Source organism: Hyperolius riggenbachi, chromosome 7 (genome assembly GCF_040937935.1).
Source record: "Hyperolius riggenbachi isolate aHypRig1 chromosome 7, aHypRig1.pri, whole genome shotgun sequence".
Lineage (NCBI taxonomy): Eukaryota > Metazoa > Chordata > Amphibia > Anura > Hyperoliidae > Hyperolius > Hyperolius riggenbachi.
Window position 1 is genome coordinate 242,121,942 of NC_090652.1, and position 18,934 is coordinate 242,140,875.

General features: G+C 44.4%; 1 protein-coding gene across 1 annotated transcript in view; it reads left to right on the plus strand.

Annotated features, from left to right (window-relative positions):
- Positions 1 to 18,934, plus strand: part of SESTD1 (SEC14 and spectrin domain containing 1) — a 203,110-nt gene that overhangs the window by 163,489 nt on the left and 20,687 nt on the right. The window contains exons 10-14 of the mRNA XM_068245429.1: positions 630 to 752; positions 3,054 to 3,248; positions 7,641 to 7,755; positions 8,995 to 9,154; positions 15,941 to 16,022. Of these exons, the coding sequence (XP_068101530.1) occupies positions 630 to 752; positions 3,054 to 3,248; positions 7,641 to 7,755; positions 8,995 to 9,154; positions 15,941 to 16,022 (675 nt within the window). The remainder of the gene's footprint in view (positions 1 to 629; positions 753 to 3,053; positions 3,249 to 7,640; positions 7,756 to 8,994; positions 9,155 to 15,940; positions 16,023 to 18,934) is intronic.

Genomic DNA, 18,934 nt, shown 5'->3' on the forward strand with positions numbered 1-18,934 from the left:
GCAGAGTACACTGCAGGAGTCCGCTATTGTTCCTAGCCACATGGCTAATTAATATTCACTGCACAGTACTGTTATTCAGTACAAGCTTTTCTTTGAGTGCAATCATCAGGAAGCAGGCAGGACATGACGACACATTTGGCTTCATAGGAGACAGACAAACATGGAACCTGCCATGAGCTGTCAGGAGCATCATTCTCTGCAAATACTATATAAAGATTCTCTGAAATCCAAACGTGGACAGTGAAATGCATATGTAATGTAAGTACAGACAATATTTAGCTACTGATATATGTGTTTATTTTCTCTGAGACCTTATACCTAACAGCTCCTCTTTAAGACAACTCTTTAATTCTTATGAAATTAGCATAGCAAAAACTTGATAGACGAGGAATGCTACCCATCTCTCCACTACAAATCCCTCCCCCCAATGATTCATTAGGGGAGACAAGCTAAGCATTACAATATCATAAAAGGGAAATTCTTAAAAATCAGTTAGCTGCTATTCAGTTCCGCATTCATGAAAGAAAATGAATGTGCCTTTCAGTAAATGAAATGACTGAGTTTTGTGTAGGGTTTCATGATGCTGACCATTCAGTTAATGAAAGTAAATTTTTTTTTGTTTCCTTAAGGTTGTGAACTGGCTGGAAGGACCCGGAACAGATCAGCTAAGAACCCAATGGGGAATAGGAGACTCTATGAGAGCATCTCAGGCATTACAACAAAAGCATGAGGAGATTGAGAGCCAGCACAGTGTGAGTCTCTACAGCCCTTTACAATGAATGCTATTACATGGATATCTATCAATGTCTCATGAAATTCACAATTATTCATACACTGACATCTGTATGTTAGGTCTTGATTGCAACCAGATGTATCGATCATTTGTCATTTGAGGAATCAAGCAGGTTTGAGAAGTTTTGCCTGTAGTCATTACAGCGGAAAGTTTGACCATGTGTTTTCAATCATGTGACTCCGGCACTTTGCCAAACTTAACTCCAGAGCCAGATTTCTTGCAAGGCCGCAAAGGCCTAAGTGAACATGGAAGTTGGGTTGCTACAAATGGAAGAGTAGACTGAAAATCGGAGCAAAACATGGAAGGGATTTGCTGCCCAGGGAAGCTGCAATAATTGGATGTAGCACATGGAAGAGGGGCTGCACATGGAGTGGGTAGGAACAAAAAAAGTTGGCCATGGGGCAGAAAAATATAAATCCTGCCTGGATAGTAGTCAGCTTGACACTTGCTTAAAGAGAACCCGAGGTGGCTTTGTATAACGTTAGTGGGGCACAGAGGCTGGTTGGGCACACTAACACCAGCCTCTGTTGCCCCATGGTGTGTGTCAAAGACCCCCCTGCTCGCCGCTATCCTTCCCGCAGTGCTGGCGACACGCAGCGCGTCGCCAGCATAATGTTTACCCTAGCGCTGTCTGTCAGCGCCGCTCCCCCGCCTCCTCCGCATCGCCGCTACCCGCCCTCGTCCCTTCCCTCCAATCAGCGTGAGGGAAGGGACGAGGGCGGGTAGCGGCGATGCGGAGGAGGCGGCGGAGCGGCGCTGACAGACAGCGCTAGGGTAAACATTGTGCTGGCGACACGCTGCGTGTCGCCAGCATTGCGGGGGTATAGCGGCGAGCAGGGGGGTCTTTGACACACACCATGGGGCAACAGAGGCTGGTGTTAGTGTGCCCAACCAGCCTCTGTGCCCCACTAACGTTATACAAAGCCACCTCGGGTTCTCTTTAATCCCTAGCTCAAACTGACAGGACATGAAAAGGATCCAGAGGCGAGAGGGATATGTAGGTTGCCATATGTATTTCCTTTTAAAGCGGGCCCAAACCAAACATTTTTTTAATTCAAAATATTTAGTTGCACCACTCTGACACATACAAAGATAAATAAACACTCCTTTAAGCCTATGAGCATTTTAGTGTATGCTTTTCCCTCTTCTCTTTTCACAACTAGGGGTATACAGGTGGCAGCCATTACTTCTGAGCTTAGTAGGAGGTTTTTAGATCATGGGTGTGTTTGTCATCAGCTGCCCTCCCTCACAGGGGCATTGTCTATGTGAAATCTCACAGAAGCTGAGATCACCTCCCCTGTGACATCATCAGTAGCAGCCTGTGTTGTTTTTTGTTTTTGTTTTTTATCTCCTCCACCAGTTTGCCGGAAAAATCCCGGCAATTTGAAAGGAAGGGAGGGGTTCCTCCAATAAATGTAAAATATTTTATATTTGTCATCATGCAGCTAAAAAAAGCTGCTATTTATCATTATAATTTAGAAAATAGATTTTATTTCTGAAATAGTATTTTTATTTTGGGTCCACTTTAAACAATACCAGTTGCCTGGCAGTCCTGATCATGTCTCTCTAATACTTTTAGTCGTAGATCCTGAAAATGCATGCAACAGATTAGGTACTCTAACTCAAGCTTTACTGGAGTAACCATATGCTTGTTCTAGGGTTTTGACTCCGACACTACTTATGCTAGAAGATCAACAGGGCTGTCAGACAACTGGAATTGGTTACAAGGAAATGCATATGGCAGCCTTCATATCCCTCTCACCTCAAGTTTCCTTTAAAGGACCACTATCGCTAAAAATTGTAAAAGTTAAAAGGCATGCGTAGACATATGTGTAAAACGCATTTTAAATGTATTTTTTCCTGTGTTTCTGTCACTTGCATAACCTTACCATTGTAGCTAAAAAAAAAATAATTAAAAAAAAAATAATTTCCTACAACCCTGTTGGCACTGCACAGTTTGGCACAATTCAGCAAAAAACCACAGGCCAGGTAAAAAAAGTGGGGGAGGGCATATAGGGACATAATTTGGAGAAAAAAATGGATATACCTTATATACTGTATATATAGTCACTAACTATTTTTAGGCATTTTTATTTTTTGGGATGTTACAACCCATTTTAAGACATGAGTTGTTTTCCATAAAAATTGTTCAGGGACTGACCATCTCTGCTGACATTAGTTGAACAATTTGGTGATGTCTCTTTCGGACTTATGACTGTGCTCATTCTTTACATCATCCTCTTGTATTGCTGCATTTTAGGAATGGTTTGCTGTATACGTGGAGCTAAATCAGCAGATTGCAGCGCTCCTGAATGCTGGAGATGAAGAAGACCTGGTGGAGCTGAAGGGCTTACAGCAGCGGCTCAGCGATGTCTGCTACAGGCAGGCCAGCCAGTTAGAATTTCGGCAAAACCTGTTACAGACGGCACTTGAGTTTCATGGAGTTGCCCAAGAGGTATTTCAGTGGCTTGACATTTTTTACCATGTTAAACCTCATCTAAAACTATTATTTAAAAAAATGAGACTGCAAGGCATCAAGAAAAACCTATTCATTTATCCCTATATTTATAGAAGAAATAATTTATTCAGTGCTTTACAGATTTGCATGTCTTTTCATAATTAACTTTTCTGTGTTTATAGTAAATAAAGTCAGCTTAACAGCAAGGTCCTAAAACCATCAAACTTTTTTTAAATGTACAAGCCACAGGAACGAGGGGAACAGATTGGCTTTCTGTACTTGATAAATCTTAAATGTGCTGATGTTTGTGTGTGTATAGATCAATGCCTGTCTCAAGCAGAGCAAGGAAATAGTTTGTTTTTACAAACCTAACTAACATCACTATAAGGAGCAGCAGAAAGGACCGGGCTTAAATTAAACCATTTGGCAATCCCCAATCTTTCTTCCAATCTATTGTTTTTTTTAGCCTAATACTTTCCATGACCTGATCCGAACATATCCTTAGACCCTGTCATTAAGCTCTTGTGGCCTTCCCAGCACTTCTGCTACCTATCTCTTACCATTAGTCTACATCAGGAGCCCAAATAAACTGGTTCTCACCATGTCAAGTGCTCACGTGATACAGGTGTAATATCATGCAAAAGTCAATTTATTTTGGTTATTCACCTTAAATGTATAAGTAGACTGCCACTCAATTTACTGTAAAAAAATAATCTTTTATCAAAAATTGGTAAGAACATTGGTACCCCCAATACCCCTAGATATTAATACCCCCCAAATCCGCACTGAATGACACTTAAGGAGCTTTTAAATTGTGGAGTTTTAAATTATGATGCAGTACTTAACAGAATTCCTTATACATCTCAGGAATAGCTCTAAATGAATAATACTGATATACACACACCTAAAGGATTATTAGGAACACCTGTTCAATTTTTCATTCATGAAATTATCTAATCAACCTATCACATGGCAGTTGCTTCAATGCATTTAGGGGTTTGGTCCTGGTAAAGACAATCTCCTGAACTCCAAACTGAATGTCAGAATGGGAAAGAAAGGTGATTTAAGCAATTTTGAGCGTGGCATGGTTTTTTCGTGAAAGATGGGCCGGTCTGAGTATTTCACAATCTGCTCAGTTACTGGGATTTTCACGCACAACCATTTCTAGGGTTTACAAAGAATGGTGTGAGAAGGGAAAACATCCAGTATGCGGCAGTCCTGTGGGCGAAAATGCCTTGTTGATGCTAGAGGTCAGAGGAGAATGGGCCGACTGATTCAAGCTGATAGAAGAGCAACGTTGACTGAAATAACCACTCGTTACAACTGAGGTATACAGCAAAGCATTTGTGAAGCCACAACACACATAACCTTGAGGCGAATGGGCTACAACAGCAGTAGACCCCACCGGTCCCACTTATCTCCACTACAAATAGGAAAAAGAGGCTACAATTTGCACAAGCTTACCAAAATTGCAGTTGAAGACTGGAAAAATGTTGCCTAGTCTGATGAGTCTCAATAGTCACAATTTGGCATAAACAGAATGAGAATGTAGATCCATCATGCCTTGTTACCACTGTGCAGGCTGGTGGTGGTATGGTGTGGGGGATGATTTCTTGGCACACTTTAGGCCCCTTAGTGCCAATTGGGCTTTGTTTAAATGCCACGGGTTACCTGAGCATTGTTTCTGACCATGTCCATCCCTTCATGACCACCATGTACCCATCCTATGATGGCTATGTCCAGCAAGATAATGCACCATGTCACAAAGCTCAAATCATTTCAAATTGGTTTCTTGAACATGACAATGAGTTCACTGTACTAAAATGGCCCCCACAGTCACCAGATCTCAACCCAATAGAGCATCTTTGGGATGTGATGGAACAGGGAGCTTCATGCCCTGGATGTGCATCCCACAAATCTCCATCAACTGCAAGATGCTATCCTATCAGTATGAGCCAACATTTCTAAAGAATGTTTTCAACACCTTGTTGAATCAATGCCACGTACAATTAAGGCAATTCTAAAGGCGAAAGGGGGTCAAACACCGTATTAGTATGGTGTTCCTAGTAATCCTTTAGGTGAATGTAGTGTGAACCCTGCAACCAGCCCTATCTCGTCACAGTATATAGATCGGCCGATCCCATCTTGATGAGTGTGTAGTGCATGTGTGTGGATTTATCAGGGAGCGCTCCTTAAGTGTGATTCAGTGCGGATTTGAATGGGTTTTAATAGCTAGGGGTATTGGGGGGTACCAGTGTTCTTACCAATTTTTGATAAATGGATAATTTTTTTACACTAAATTTAGTGGCAGTCAACTTATTGCAAATTTCGGTACTAATTTTATTGTGGACTAGCCTTCCCTTTTTGGAATTCAAGGAGGTTTACTGAAATTGCATTGCTAATGACCTGTGCACCCGAGTCGCAATTGAATTTAATATATGAAATAGACTCATTACATGCAAAGCGAGATATTTCAAATCTGTGTTATACATTTTCACACTCAAAATCTGAGGCCATGAGAATATTGTGCAAAAGTTCAGTATTCTAGGCTCAAAGTGTCAGCTAATTGATCCAAAATACCAGTAAAGGGTTCCTATTTCATATATAGGTAGTCCCCGACTTACGAACGACTCGCCGATTGAAACGGCCCGATCCCATTGCAATGACGTCACTTCCGCATGGGGGAAGTTTGAAGAAGCGGCTTCAAACTTCCCCCAAGTGCCGGCTCATGTTCCCAGCAGCAGCAGCGTTGGACTTACCTCCAAACCAAGTCCAATGCTGTCTGTCCTCCGCTCTCCGTACAAATCAGGGAGAAAAAGAAAGAACCATCCGAGCACCATCCGTCTTCAAATGCGTGTCGGTGTTTATTATTTATTTCAGGTCACATACCATTGGAGCTGTCAACTAAACATCAACGTGATGGTGGTGGTGAGTTGGAGGTGGGGGTGCCAGGTATCAATCGGGGCTTGCGACGGCCGTTTCGCGTCTGCTAGACGCTTGGTCACGCTGCGCTCCACGCGTGACCAAGCGTCTAGCAGACGCGAAATGGCCGTCGCAAGCCCCGATTGATACCTGGCACCCCCACCTCCAACTCACCACCACCATCACGTTGATGTTTAGTTGACAGCTCCAATGGTATGTGACCTGAAATAAATAATAAACACCGACACGCATTTGAAGACGGATGGTGCCCGGATGGTTCTTTCTTTTTCTCCCTGATTTGTACTGACAGTCTTTGTTCCTGCCACGATCCGAAGAGCACACGTCTGTGCAGGTGGATGCAAGGTCACTGGAGGAAGGGTGAGAGACACATTTGTTTGCTTTATGCCGCACACACATTTCTGCATATCTGTAAGAAGGGAGTGCCACTCAACATATCTAGGTCTCACAAGGTACCTGTCCTCCGCTCTCCACCACCTGCCACTGCCAGCTCGCATCGGCATCGAAGAGGTACTGTATGCTAGAGGCTGCAGGAGGCAGTGTGGCTAGATCGGCAGCGCTGGATTCGGGTTGAAAGGGGAGTCCAGCCCTATCTCCTGGAGTGGGGGGAGCGGGGGACGAAATGAGGCAAAGAGGGGACAAAAAGGAGGAACAACGGGAACAAAACCAAGGCACGAGGTGGGGGGGCAGAGTCACAGGTGGGGGACTAACAGAGGGTGGGGGACACACAGAGCACAGAGTGTGGGGGGTCAGAGGCACGGAGGGGGACTAATGGGCAGGGGGGTAACATACAGTCACAGAGAGGTGACAAGGGCACTGAAAGAGACAAACAGGCACAGAGGGAGACAAGGCTGCACAGAGGGGGACACTGTGGGCACAGGATGGCTCCAGGGGGCTGCAAGAAGCCCCAGGTAAGTTAAGTCAGTAGGACAGCAGAGCATGTGGATACAGTGGCGCAAACGGCAAGAATGACGTGACCGCAGGGCGGGGATGATTGAAATCTGGTAAGAATAGGTGGCCACAAACGGGGAATAGATTTCAGTCATCGGGGTCCTGAAGAGGTTAATAACCATGTACATAGTGCAAGAAAACCGGTTACCGCTGAGAGATTTGAGGGCTGCATTGTGAACGATCAGTAGCCAAGGAAAGTCACACACGACAAAAGGGGGGCTAGGTGAGCTCTGAAATATATTCTAGTCTGACTATATAAAACCACTTTCTTAAAGTTTGACTGTAAACCGATAATAATTGCTGTTTACATTACCATATACATTTGTTTTGATTTGACCAGGATATTGTTTTATATGTTTGTCGTTCCGGTTTAATGGTTTAGTTAGATTTCTCCCAATCTCTTTTTAAAGATGAAATGTTTTCAAGCCTAGTAACAGTTTGTTTCACAGTTCTTACCACCGCTAAGTGTGACTTCTAAATATTGTTTTTTTTTGTCAGTTATCACAGCAATTGGATAGCCTGCTGGGGATGCTGTGTGTTGATGTGGCCCCTACAGATGGAGCAGCGATTCAGCAGACATTAAAGCTGCTTGAGGAGAAGCTGAAAAGTGTTGGTAAGGAGCAGATGTGCACCTGTGACACTGTTGTTGTGTAGAAAGTGCTGCTTGTAGTCCATTTCCTGCCACAGCTTTAAATACACCATGTGATTGGTGGCTAGTGAGTGCCCTGATCTAATCTTTTTTTTTTTTTTTTTTTTGTTAGCCTGCTACTGGGTGTGCCTGGTTGTTCCCTGGCAACCCCAGCATCTATGGTTATTCTGCAGTCGGGGGGTGGCTCAGTATCTGCAGTAGTGCCTTATAGTCTCCCAAGCATACTGGTACAGAGGAATGATGGAGACACTTTTTTAGTTTTTCTTTAACAAACATCCCTTTACACATGCATGCATTACACTACCTACTCATGATGGCGACCTATCAGGTAGCAGGTCCTTGAGTTGTGATTTGTATTAAAGAACACCTGAAGTGAAAGGGATATGGTGGCAGCCATATTTATTTCCCTTTAAACCATACTAGTTCCCTGGCCATCCTGCTGATCTCTTTTCTTGCAGTAGTATCTGGATCACACACCTGAAACAAGCATGCAGCTTGCAACTGAAGTCCGACTAGATGAAGCCAAACTTTGGTCAGAAATGTCTGACCTGCATGCTTGTTCAGGGTACCGTAAATGGCTAAAAGTATTAGAGGCAAAGGATCAGCAGGACAGCCAGGCAGCTACAGTGTGCACCGAGCCTAAACTCAACAGAAGTGCTCATAGGTAATAACATCATACTGGATTATCTACATTCCTTCATAAGCTGCATATTCACCTGACAACCAGGAAGATGTATCCCAGCGACGACCCTCGTCAACGAGCACTCCACGATCCATCTTCCTATGGGCGGGTACACAGAACAGCACACAACAGTCGCAAATGGGAAGTCAAGCGATCACGGTACTTTGCGCGGGGTCGTTGGGGGTTTTAAAGATCCAATCCGCCGTGATGGTGGTTGTTGGTGCACATCAACAAACGTCATTCACATAATTGTGCACCTGTCCTGTACCCATGTAGCGAGGTTGCGTGTACGATCGTACGTTGCTCAAAAAATTGCTGACCTTTGGAAAAATTGCATAGTGGGTACAGGTCTATAAAAACACATGACTGCGGTTATGGAATATATATTACACTCCTATGCAGCTACATACAGCATTGTTCTAGGTCTACGTTTTGTACACATCTAATATTTTACATATTATTAATGTCCAGATGTATTTGATAAATGCTTTAATTTCTTATTGATGTATTTTTTCTTGTAGACACCGGCCTCCAAGGCCTACGTGAGAAAGGTCAGAATCTGTTAGACCAGATCACGAACCAGGCTTCTTGGGCCTATGGCAAAGACGTCGCCCCTGAAAACAAGGACAATGTAGATCATGTTCAAGGAGTGATGGAGGACATGCAGCTCAGGAAGCAGCGGTGAGATAATCCTTATCACTCTCTCCCGACTGAGGGCCTGAACTGTGGGGACAGGAGTGAAGAAAACTGGTACAAATGTGGAACTGCCCAAAGCAACCAATTATAATCCTTTCATTTAATTCTGATTAGTTGTTCTGGCCAATTGCACTAAATTTCCTCTATTTTTCTATGCCTCGGTCTATCCAAAGGTTTGTCAGGAATAATATCTTTATTATCAAGCTGTCATTACTTTTAAAGGAAAACTTTAGTCAAGTAAGAAAAAGCCAGTTTTACTTACCTGGGGCTTCTACTGGCCCCCTATAGTCATCCTGTGCCCATGCCGGTACTCAGGGATCCTCCTGTCCCCCGCCACGGCTCAGTTTCACTTACGACGACTGAGCCAGTGAATGGCCACTGGGCCTGCACTTCCTCGATCGTGCTCGCATCTTCGGGAGCATCCTGCTCAGACGCAGTATGAGGAAATCTCTACTGTGCCTGTGCAGGTCGCTCCCGGCAATGGGAGCGCGAATCAGGACATCTAAAGCGGAACTGAGACGCGGCGGGGAACTGGATGATTGTTGAGTACCGGCACTGACACAGGATGGCTGCAGGGAGGCTGGTAGTAGCCCCAGGTAAGTAAAACTGGCTTTTTTCCCTTTTTTTATTTACATGACTTAAAGAGAACCTGAAGCGGATTTTCTAAATCTTAATAGGACACAGAGGCATGTTCTCTGCACAATGACATGCCTTTGTGTCCTTCTGGTGCCGCTGCCAGTCCCCCGAGCTCTGCTGTCCCCGTTGAAAAATACCGACAGGCTAGCAACAATCTGATTGTCGCTAGCCTTCTGCCAGCTTGTCAATCACTGCTCCTCCACATTGCCTCCCCCGCCTCCTCCATTGCATGGCTCCCCCACTTTTGCTAGCTTCCTCCAATCAGAAGCTAAGCCGCAACCCGGAAGTACTTCCTGGGTCACGGCTTAGCTTCCGATTGGAGGAAGGGAGCGGTGGGGGGAGCCATGTAATGGAGGAGGCGGAATAGCAACCATTAACAGGTGGTTTGCCCGATCCAACTGTTGGATCTATGTTGGTCTGATATCATGCAGTTAGTGCATGTGTACAAGTTGTTTGAAAGACTTGTACTTGTTTTGAATGTGTAGTCGGTCATTCCTCTTGCTTGTGCAGTATGTTTATTGAGTTGGCGGTTGGCATACAGGTCGTGTGGTGTGTCGTGGTGGTCATGTGGTTGTGTGCATGTTGGAGGTGTGTACTAACCTTTAGCCTTATACACATGCCTGACTAAAGTCAGCTGATAATGACTGCTGCAGCCGATAGGCGTGTGTACAACCACCCCTGACCACCACTCCGCAAGTAATCCGCTGGGCAAGATCAACTTCGTCAGTCAATGGCCAACTTCTTTGTACACACCACTCCCCTGCCGGCCACGTGCCATCACACATGCACCACTCGGTTGCACACAGCTGATACGTGTCTGCACAGGCCGGCCCAGTAATGTTGCCCAAAGGGATTGGGTCCTGGTCCCCTACAGGCAACATGAGTCAGAGGTGTGTGTACACCTTTAGAGAGATTTCCCTGTATCCTGTCTGGGCTGGAATCCATGAAAATTACTACAGATGGGGACACAGGACAGAAATAAATGCAGACAAGATTTTGACCATTTACTACCAATTAGTACACCATTTTAACTAAAATAAGAAAAATTAAACCTGAAATAGGACTTAAAATGTATTCAGCAGTAAGCATTGTCTTTAATATCGGTTAATTATGTTTCTCTTTGTATTAAGTGTTAAAATGAATGTTATTCATCTTACAACATCTAGAACTCAAGTATCGCCTGTTTTTTTTTTTTTTTTTTTTCCTTTTAACTTTTCAAACTCGCCTTTTTATTTTTAAGTGCAAAGTGCCAATCAAATTTTAATATTTGCAACCTTCTGCACTAGATAAAGTCATGAGATTTTTACAGGAGTTTTTTTGCCTTCTTTCTTTAAAGCTTCAAGGTGAAGGTCTTGCTAGATTAATCCATTCCCATCACTGTTGTCATACTGTGCAGAATCTTTTGTGATTTGATCAGGAGTGATTCAGCCCTTAGCACATTTATTAAGATGAAACCATCTGATTCTCCTGCCAGCCCTCGGTGCCGCCACAATCTAGACAGACTCTAAGTAGGTCTGCAAGTTATCTCTATCACTGCAGTGTTTATAGACGTCATACATATTTATGCAAGACTTTAATCGGATCCTTTGAGCCCAACTAAACCCAAAATTCTACAAGGCAAATTCTAATACCAATCAGGCTGATAAGGGAATATAAATGGTGTATAGAAGCAACATGATGAACAAAAAAACTGTTTCATAGGCCAAGTTTAACTGGAAATCTCCTGTGCAGCTGTCATTCTGTCCCCTCTGTATACATCCAGTGAGCAGTTCAGTCGGATGTGACCATGTGACTTCCACACTAACAGCGATAGATGCCCCAACTACAATTCCAAATGCGTCCTTTATGTCAGGATGCCCACTGGAAGTCCACAGGAAGTAGCTGTTGAGCAAAAGTAATACCACAACCTGCTCACAGGCAACTTCTTGGGTGTTAGTGGTCTTAATTCTGTATGGACAAGTGCACTCCTGCAAGCACAGCTAAACAATGGATGATTAAACTTCAGTTCCAAATGCACTAGCATGTTCACACTAATCAACATGATTGTTTTAATTTGTACGTGGTTCAGAGGCGCCAAAGTGAAATACAGTTATTAAAAACAGTGTGAAAAGAGTGGCAGTAAAGGAAAACGTACCTCCTCTTAGGTAACCCCCCCCCTCAATGGTGAGGTTAATTTGTACCTTAGATCTCGTTACTGGGGGTATTTATATTTGCCTGGTGCTTCCTCTAGCCCCATGAGATGCGTGGGCTCTCTTGCCATCCTTCTTGGCCACTCCATTGCCTTGTAATCTCCTCTGGGAATCTAGCCAGTCGTGATCTTCTGCGCATGCGTAGCCCGGCCACAGGAGCATGGCAGCAGGTGCACGCGTTAGTGGGTCGTGCCTACGCAGAAAAGCGTGGCCGACCAGATTAACGGGGGGATTACAAAACATGGAGCGGCCGGGGAGGACAGCGAGGGAGCCCACACACCTCATGGGTTTGTAGGAAGTCGCCGGTAATTATAAATATCCCTGGTAACGAGATCTCAGGTTCCCTTTAAGCACTGTATTTTAATTGATCCCAAACTCTCATAGATTGCAACATGTTTTTCGGTGCTAGGTTCCCGCTTGTTCTGGCATATAAAGTGAACAAAATCTCCAATGAGCCCTAGTCAAGGTTAGCCCCACTTCTTGTTTTTGAGGGAATTTCTTTGGTTTGATAGTGCTTTAAGTTTTGAATTTAAGCAACCCTGAAATTATAATTTAAATCATTAATTTACTTATAACCTGGTCATAGTGCAGTATTTCTGAAAAATGGATGGATCTAAAAAAAATACTTCCCTGTCTCAGAATTTCATTGAGAGAGAATACGAGTCCCTACATAGGCTGCCTTTGTTATGTAGGGCAAGACATATTTCATCAGAATTAGATTTAAAGTACAATTTCATCCTATTTCATCCTGTTTTGGATGGAAGCAAGAAGTGCTGGAATAGTTTTATTCCTGCCGGGATTCCAAGTGTGGAAATGTCCTGTTCTGTTCCTGGTTACTGAGACAAGAAATGAAGCATTTTTATTTGTGTCCTCACTGAAGAGATTTCCCTCACTTCCTGTGACAAGTCTATGAGACTCTTCCCACTAAGAACCCAGATATAAACAGAAACCGGACAGTGGTTCCATCCCTTTTCTATCCATACTTTAAAATGAACAATTTTGGCCAGGCATTCACTTTAACACCCCTTTCCCCTTCCTAACGCCCTAGGTACCCTTCATATTAGTAAAGCTGCAGTCGGTTTTTGTTTTTTTTAATGTTTGTGGTTTCTCCCTTCTCTTTCTGTTAATGTCTCCTTTAAATAATGTCCAAGTAAAACTCTTTATCTTTAAATTGGTGCTATGGCAAAAAACTGTAAAATTCAAAATTCTTATCTACACATATGTGTAAGATCTACAGATCTACATGTCCCAGAGTAAATGATATAGAATTTTTGTACTTCCTAAGTAGCGATTACTCACAGTAGGTATTTTTATCCACCAACTCTGAACTAACAGGATTTGGACTAGTCCATCTACTTATGGAGCATTCTAAGGATTTCTTTTATATTCAAAAGCACCCCTTGAATCGCAATTGCTTAGTCCAGCTGCATCCAAGTGTGCATGTATGTGGGCATGCTGGCCAACATCTTTGTATAGGTTTTTTCCAGGTAGAGTTTTTTAAATTAAAAGAAACTTTGAGAATCCCCCAGGAGAAGACGGCCTATTCCAAAACCCGTCTGCAAGATTTTGAGGTATCATATTATAATACCTACTGTAAGTGACAGCTAAACAGGAAGTAAAGTAAGACAGGTACACGGGGTGCGGACTACGTGGATGCTGAGTATAATGGGGGTTTTGATTGTGGGTTAAGGATGTGCTGAGTACTATTTGGGTGCAAGCTAAGGTGGGTACTGAGTGCTATGGAGGTGCTGGGTGTGGGCTATGTGGGTGCTGGCTGGCTATGTGGGTGCTGGCTGGCAATGTGGAGTTTAATTCAGGCACTAGGTGGTACTGGATGCCATGTGGATACCGGTTGTGGGCTAAAAGCGTTCTGGGTGTCATGTGGAGACGGGCTATAGGACTCAATGAGTGCATGTGGGAGGTAGTGGGTGTTATGTGAGCTGGGTTAGCGAGTACTGGGTGCTATGGGGATGGGGCTATAGGGGGCTTATTGGTTGCCACGTTGGTGGAGCTAATGGGGATAGTGGGTAAAGCCCTCTTACTTTTTACCTGGCTATAGTGTAGTACCTGGTGCTAGTGGCAGAGGCAGAGGAGAGAAGCAGATGGGGAATCTCTTTTTCCTACTCACCTTCCCATCCACTGTTCTCTTCCCTTAATGACGATCAGCAGTGCAGTTAGGGGACAGAGTCAACTACTCCTGCCCATTTCCAATGGACCCTCCCACCCTGCTGTGTGATTGGTCAGCAGCAGCAGAGGGAGGGAGGGCACATCAGAAGGATGAAGGAGGCACAGTACAGCTGGCTGTGTGCTGAACTTATCTCCTGCGGCTTGACAGGTCCGGCTGTCCTGCGGGTGACAGGGTTCAGCATGGGAGCATGCCACAGTGTACCCCTTACTGTCCTTAAACACTGCCTTGGCAATAGACTAAGGCCGAGTTCTGCACGTGTCATCAGCCTGTAGGCTAGCAACGTGTTCTGTTGGAAGGGGCAAGAGGGCAGACGGGATGGTGCACGATGAGGTGAGTAGGAGAGCAAAGCCTTTGGCCAAGACTATCTACTAGGCTGATCAATCCTGGACATGGTGAGGGAGCTCGGGAGCCACTGTTCACACGCTAGATTATTGGCAATAACGACACATCTAATGTGTGCACAAGGCTTAAATCATCTGTGTACTAACTGAAGACCTCTGTAGTAAATGGGCATGAGCTATTATTTTCAGTTTGAACAGTGATTGTAAAAGCAAGGAGTCACACATCATCTAGTCTGGAAACTGCAATTTGTATCAGGTAATATTTTGTAGCAGCATAAGTGATGATATTCTCCAGCAGCCTCCAGACTTGACTGTATTCTATATGCATACTGTAGTAGTGGTTAGCACTCACAATGCAGTGGTGGGTCCCAGTTCAAATCCCAGCCAGGGCACTATCTGCACGGAGTTTTCATGTTCTCCCCAACTGGTTTCCTCCCACATCCCAAAAACATACAGCTAATAACTTTCTTCTCCCTCAAATTGGCCCTAGATTACGATGGACATATGACTATTGTAGGGATCAGATTGTGAGCCACTCTGAAGGACAGTTAGTGACAAGACTATGTTCTGTGTAAAGTGCTGCGCTAGATGACGGCACTATATAAATACTAAATAATAATAATGTGTTAGAATGTATAGTAATGGAAGCATGCAGTGGAGCACAACAAATGAGTACCATTCTGTTTTCTGAAGATAGGATGGATGCCCCTTCTCCACTGGTGAGATGGAATCCTATTTTTTTCCACTCTGTTGACTTACATGCAATAATATGTATGTACCTTTTGTTTTGTCTTATGAGAACAGATAGAATCAGAACTTCACAAAACATTCATCATTATTCTAGAGCAGTCCAACTGCAGTCCTTAAGGGCTATATCTATGCCAGTGTTTAGGATGGACTGTGGAATGGAGAAATGTGTTCTACCTGATGAACCACACACTTCCTGATTCAGTTACACATTTTTGGCACAGCTTGAATTAATTGATGGGATGACCTCGGCACTTGAGGACTGGAGTTGGACAGCCCTGTTCTAGGGCGGGTTATCTCAACTCAGTCCTCAAGTACCCCCAACAGTGCATGTTTAATAGAATTATATTTATTCTATTATTATTTAATAAGCTCTACTAAGACACTTGTTTTTTCTGCAAACTATGCATTGTTGGGGAGTGCTTGATGACTGATCTGATAAACCCTGTTCTAGAGCATCCAAGGTGTTGGGGCTAATGCTTTCCCCAGAGTCTTAGTGTATTTTCAACACTGTTCTTTCAAGTGTTAAACCATAAATGATGATTTGCTATTCTTCCTACTCTAAAAATGTTATGCATGTGTATAAGTAGAAGATTTCAGATATATTATTTGCTCTACGAATTTCTTTTGGCACAACAACACAGAGCTAATAATGAAATTCTCCTCCTAGGTGTGAAGACATGGTGGATGTCCGGAGGTTAAAAATGTTACAGATGGTCCAGCTATTTAAGTGTGAAGAAGATGCAGCACAAGTAAGAAATACAGCAGGGTTTGCATCTGTGCTTTGCTGTCCTCAATACTTACCATTGTTGCTTAACTACGTAATTATATTCAGCATTTTCTTCCTAATGTTAAAGCAATGTTGGCAGCACACTCTTAGCTTATTCATACATTAATTCCAGAGAATCATTGATGAGGGAAGATAACATAACTTAAGTCTGTCTATATTTAGTTGTTGCAGGATAGCTTAAAGTGGAAATTAGCATTTAATGGGAGGGGGGGGGGCGGGACTACCTACTCTTATAGTGCGTACACATGCCTGATCTTTACAAACGATGGGTCATCAGACCCGCCCCCGGGGTGGCCATTCTGCCGACAGTTTCCCGGTGTGTACAGTCTGTCGGCAGGCTGATGAGGCTGGTTTTGACCGATCCGCCGAGCGAATCAGTCAAAACCAGCCTGCCGACAGACTGTACACACCGGGAACTGTCGGCAGAACGGCCGCCCCGGGGGTGGGTCTGACGACCCGTCGTTTGTAAAGATCAGGCATGTGTATGCAGCTTTAAAGGACAACTGAAGTGAGATTTATATGGCTGCTTTATTTCCTTTTTAAGCAATACCAGTTGCCGGGCAGTGCTGCTGATTCTCTGCCTCTAATACTTTTATCCATAAACCCCGAACAAGCATGCAGCAGATCAGGTGTTTATGACATTGTAAGATTTGACAAGATTAGCTGCATGCTTGTTTCTGGTGTTATTCAGACACTACTACAGCCCAATAGATCAGCAGGGCTGCCTGGCAATTTGTTTTGCTTAACAGTAAATAAATATGGCAGCCTCCTTATACCCCTCACTACAGTTGTCCTTTAAACTGTAAGAGACAAAATCAAAGTTTTATACATACCTGGGGCTTCCTCCAGCCCCATCTGCACTTATTGCTCCCACACAATGTTCCTGCGCATCCTTGCTTGCTCGGTTGAAGCCCCGTTAGCTGGGCAAGTCGAGGCCAGTCGGCACAAGCGCAGTTTGCCCGCACGCGAACACCCGTCTCGCTCCCTCGGCTGGGAGCATTCTGCACATGCGCAGTAGTACTGTGCAGGCGCATGAGCGCTCCCGTGAGCGGGGCCCACGCTTGCGCAGTGCGCCCTAACTTGCCAAGCTAACAGGTCTTCTACCAAGCAAGCGAGAAGGCGGAGGAACATAGTGTGGGAGCAGTCAGTGCGGATGGGGCTGGAGGAAGCCCCAGGTAAGTATAAAACTTATTTTATTTTGTCTCCAGTTTCCTTTAACCACTTAAGGACTGCAGTGTTAACTCAGCACACAAGTGATTTCCCCCCCTTCCTTTTCTCCCCACCATCAGATCTTGCTCCCCCAATGTTTATTTTTTTTTTTTTATAAATATTTATGTATTTTTTAAATAAATTTTACTATTTTTTTTTCTTTATTTTTTTTTTAAACCCCCCTCCCTTCCTCCCCCACCAGCCAACCAGCGTGATCGGCTGTCATAGGCTTTAACCTATGACAGCAGATCACAATTTTGCCTCCCAGGGGGGCAGCTGTGTCCCCAGTACAGCGCTGCCTTAGATCGCAGTGCTGTACTAGGTTATTAGCCGTCTAACAGTCTCTGAGCGGCGATCGCCACTGGGAGACTGAAGGCGAAGAGGAGTTCTTTCATCAGATCGAAGATGCGCGCACTTCTGCTGCAAAGCCCATTCCCAGCCAATCGGAGTGGAGCAGTCCTGGGGCTGCCGCACTGCTCACGACAATCTGCGTGGAGCAGTCGGCAAGAGGTTAAAGGTAAGCCGAGGTGAGAGGGATATGGAGGCTGACATATTTACTTCCTTTTAAACAATGCAGATTGCATGGCTGTCCTGCTGATCCACTGCATTTAATACATTTAACCATAGACCCTGAAAAAACATGTAGATCAGATGTCAGACTCAAATCTGACTGGATTAGGTGTTGCAGTACAGAGGCATGTCACTAGCCTGTGGGTCTATTGGTAGGGATGTGTAATCAGCAGGGATAAGTGAGATCAACTTTGCAAAAAGCACAACTGTCCCAGCATGTTTTGAGGCACAGACCGCAGCAGAGAGGAGTAACTTGCCTATATTGCATTACACTATCCAGCCAGCGGTGGCTGGATAGTGTAGTGGATAAGGGTTCAGCCTCTGACACAGGAGACCTGGGTTCGAATTTTGGCTCTGCCTGTTCAGTAAGCCAGCACCTATTCAGTAGGAGACCCTAACACTGCTACTGCCTTTAGAGTGCGTCCCAGTGGCTGTAGCTCTGGCGCTTTGAGTCTGCCAGGAGAAAAGCGCAATATAAATGTTCTGTGTTGTTTGTTTGTTTATTGCCACCACTTGGCTTCCTTTCATCTTTCTGACAATTCCACTCTGTTGTGAAGGTGGAAGTGTCTGAAAGATGGAGTGCAGCGCAGTGGTAACGATATAGGTAAGTTTAGGCCCCGCTCACATCACAAACGCGGATGGCCACGCATGCGGAACGCAACACATGCGAATGCACGCCATCCGCGTTTGTGTGCGTTGCGTGGCTGATCCCATCACTGAAAAGTGAATGGGATAGCCATGCGTTTTTACAAAAAAATGCGTGCAGCATGCGTTCCCGGACCGCACAGGTCCGGGAACGCATGCAGTGTGAACATCAGACATTGCACTCTATGCAATGTCTGATGTTGTGCGTGTCGGCCACCTGCACGCGTTTCCAAAACGCGGCTGGAAACGCGTGCAGTGTGAACGGGGCCTAACCCTCAGTGCCGTGGCTCATACATGCCGGGATAGTTTTGTTTCTTATAAAACTGATCTCTCACACATCCCTAGTAGGGATAGTCAATGAGATGCAAATATTTCTGAGTTTATTCAGGATTATGCAAATTATGTATGCAGCTTGAAAACTGATCTATCAATTGCCACCTTTCTGTTTTC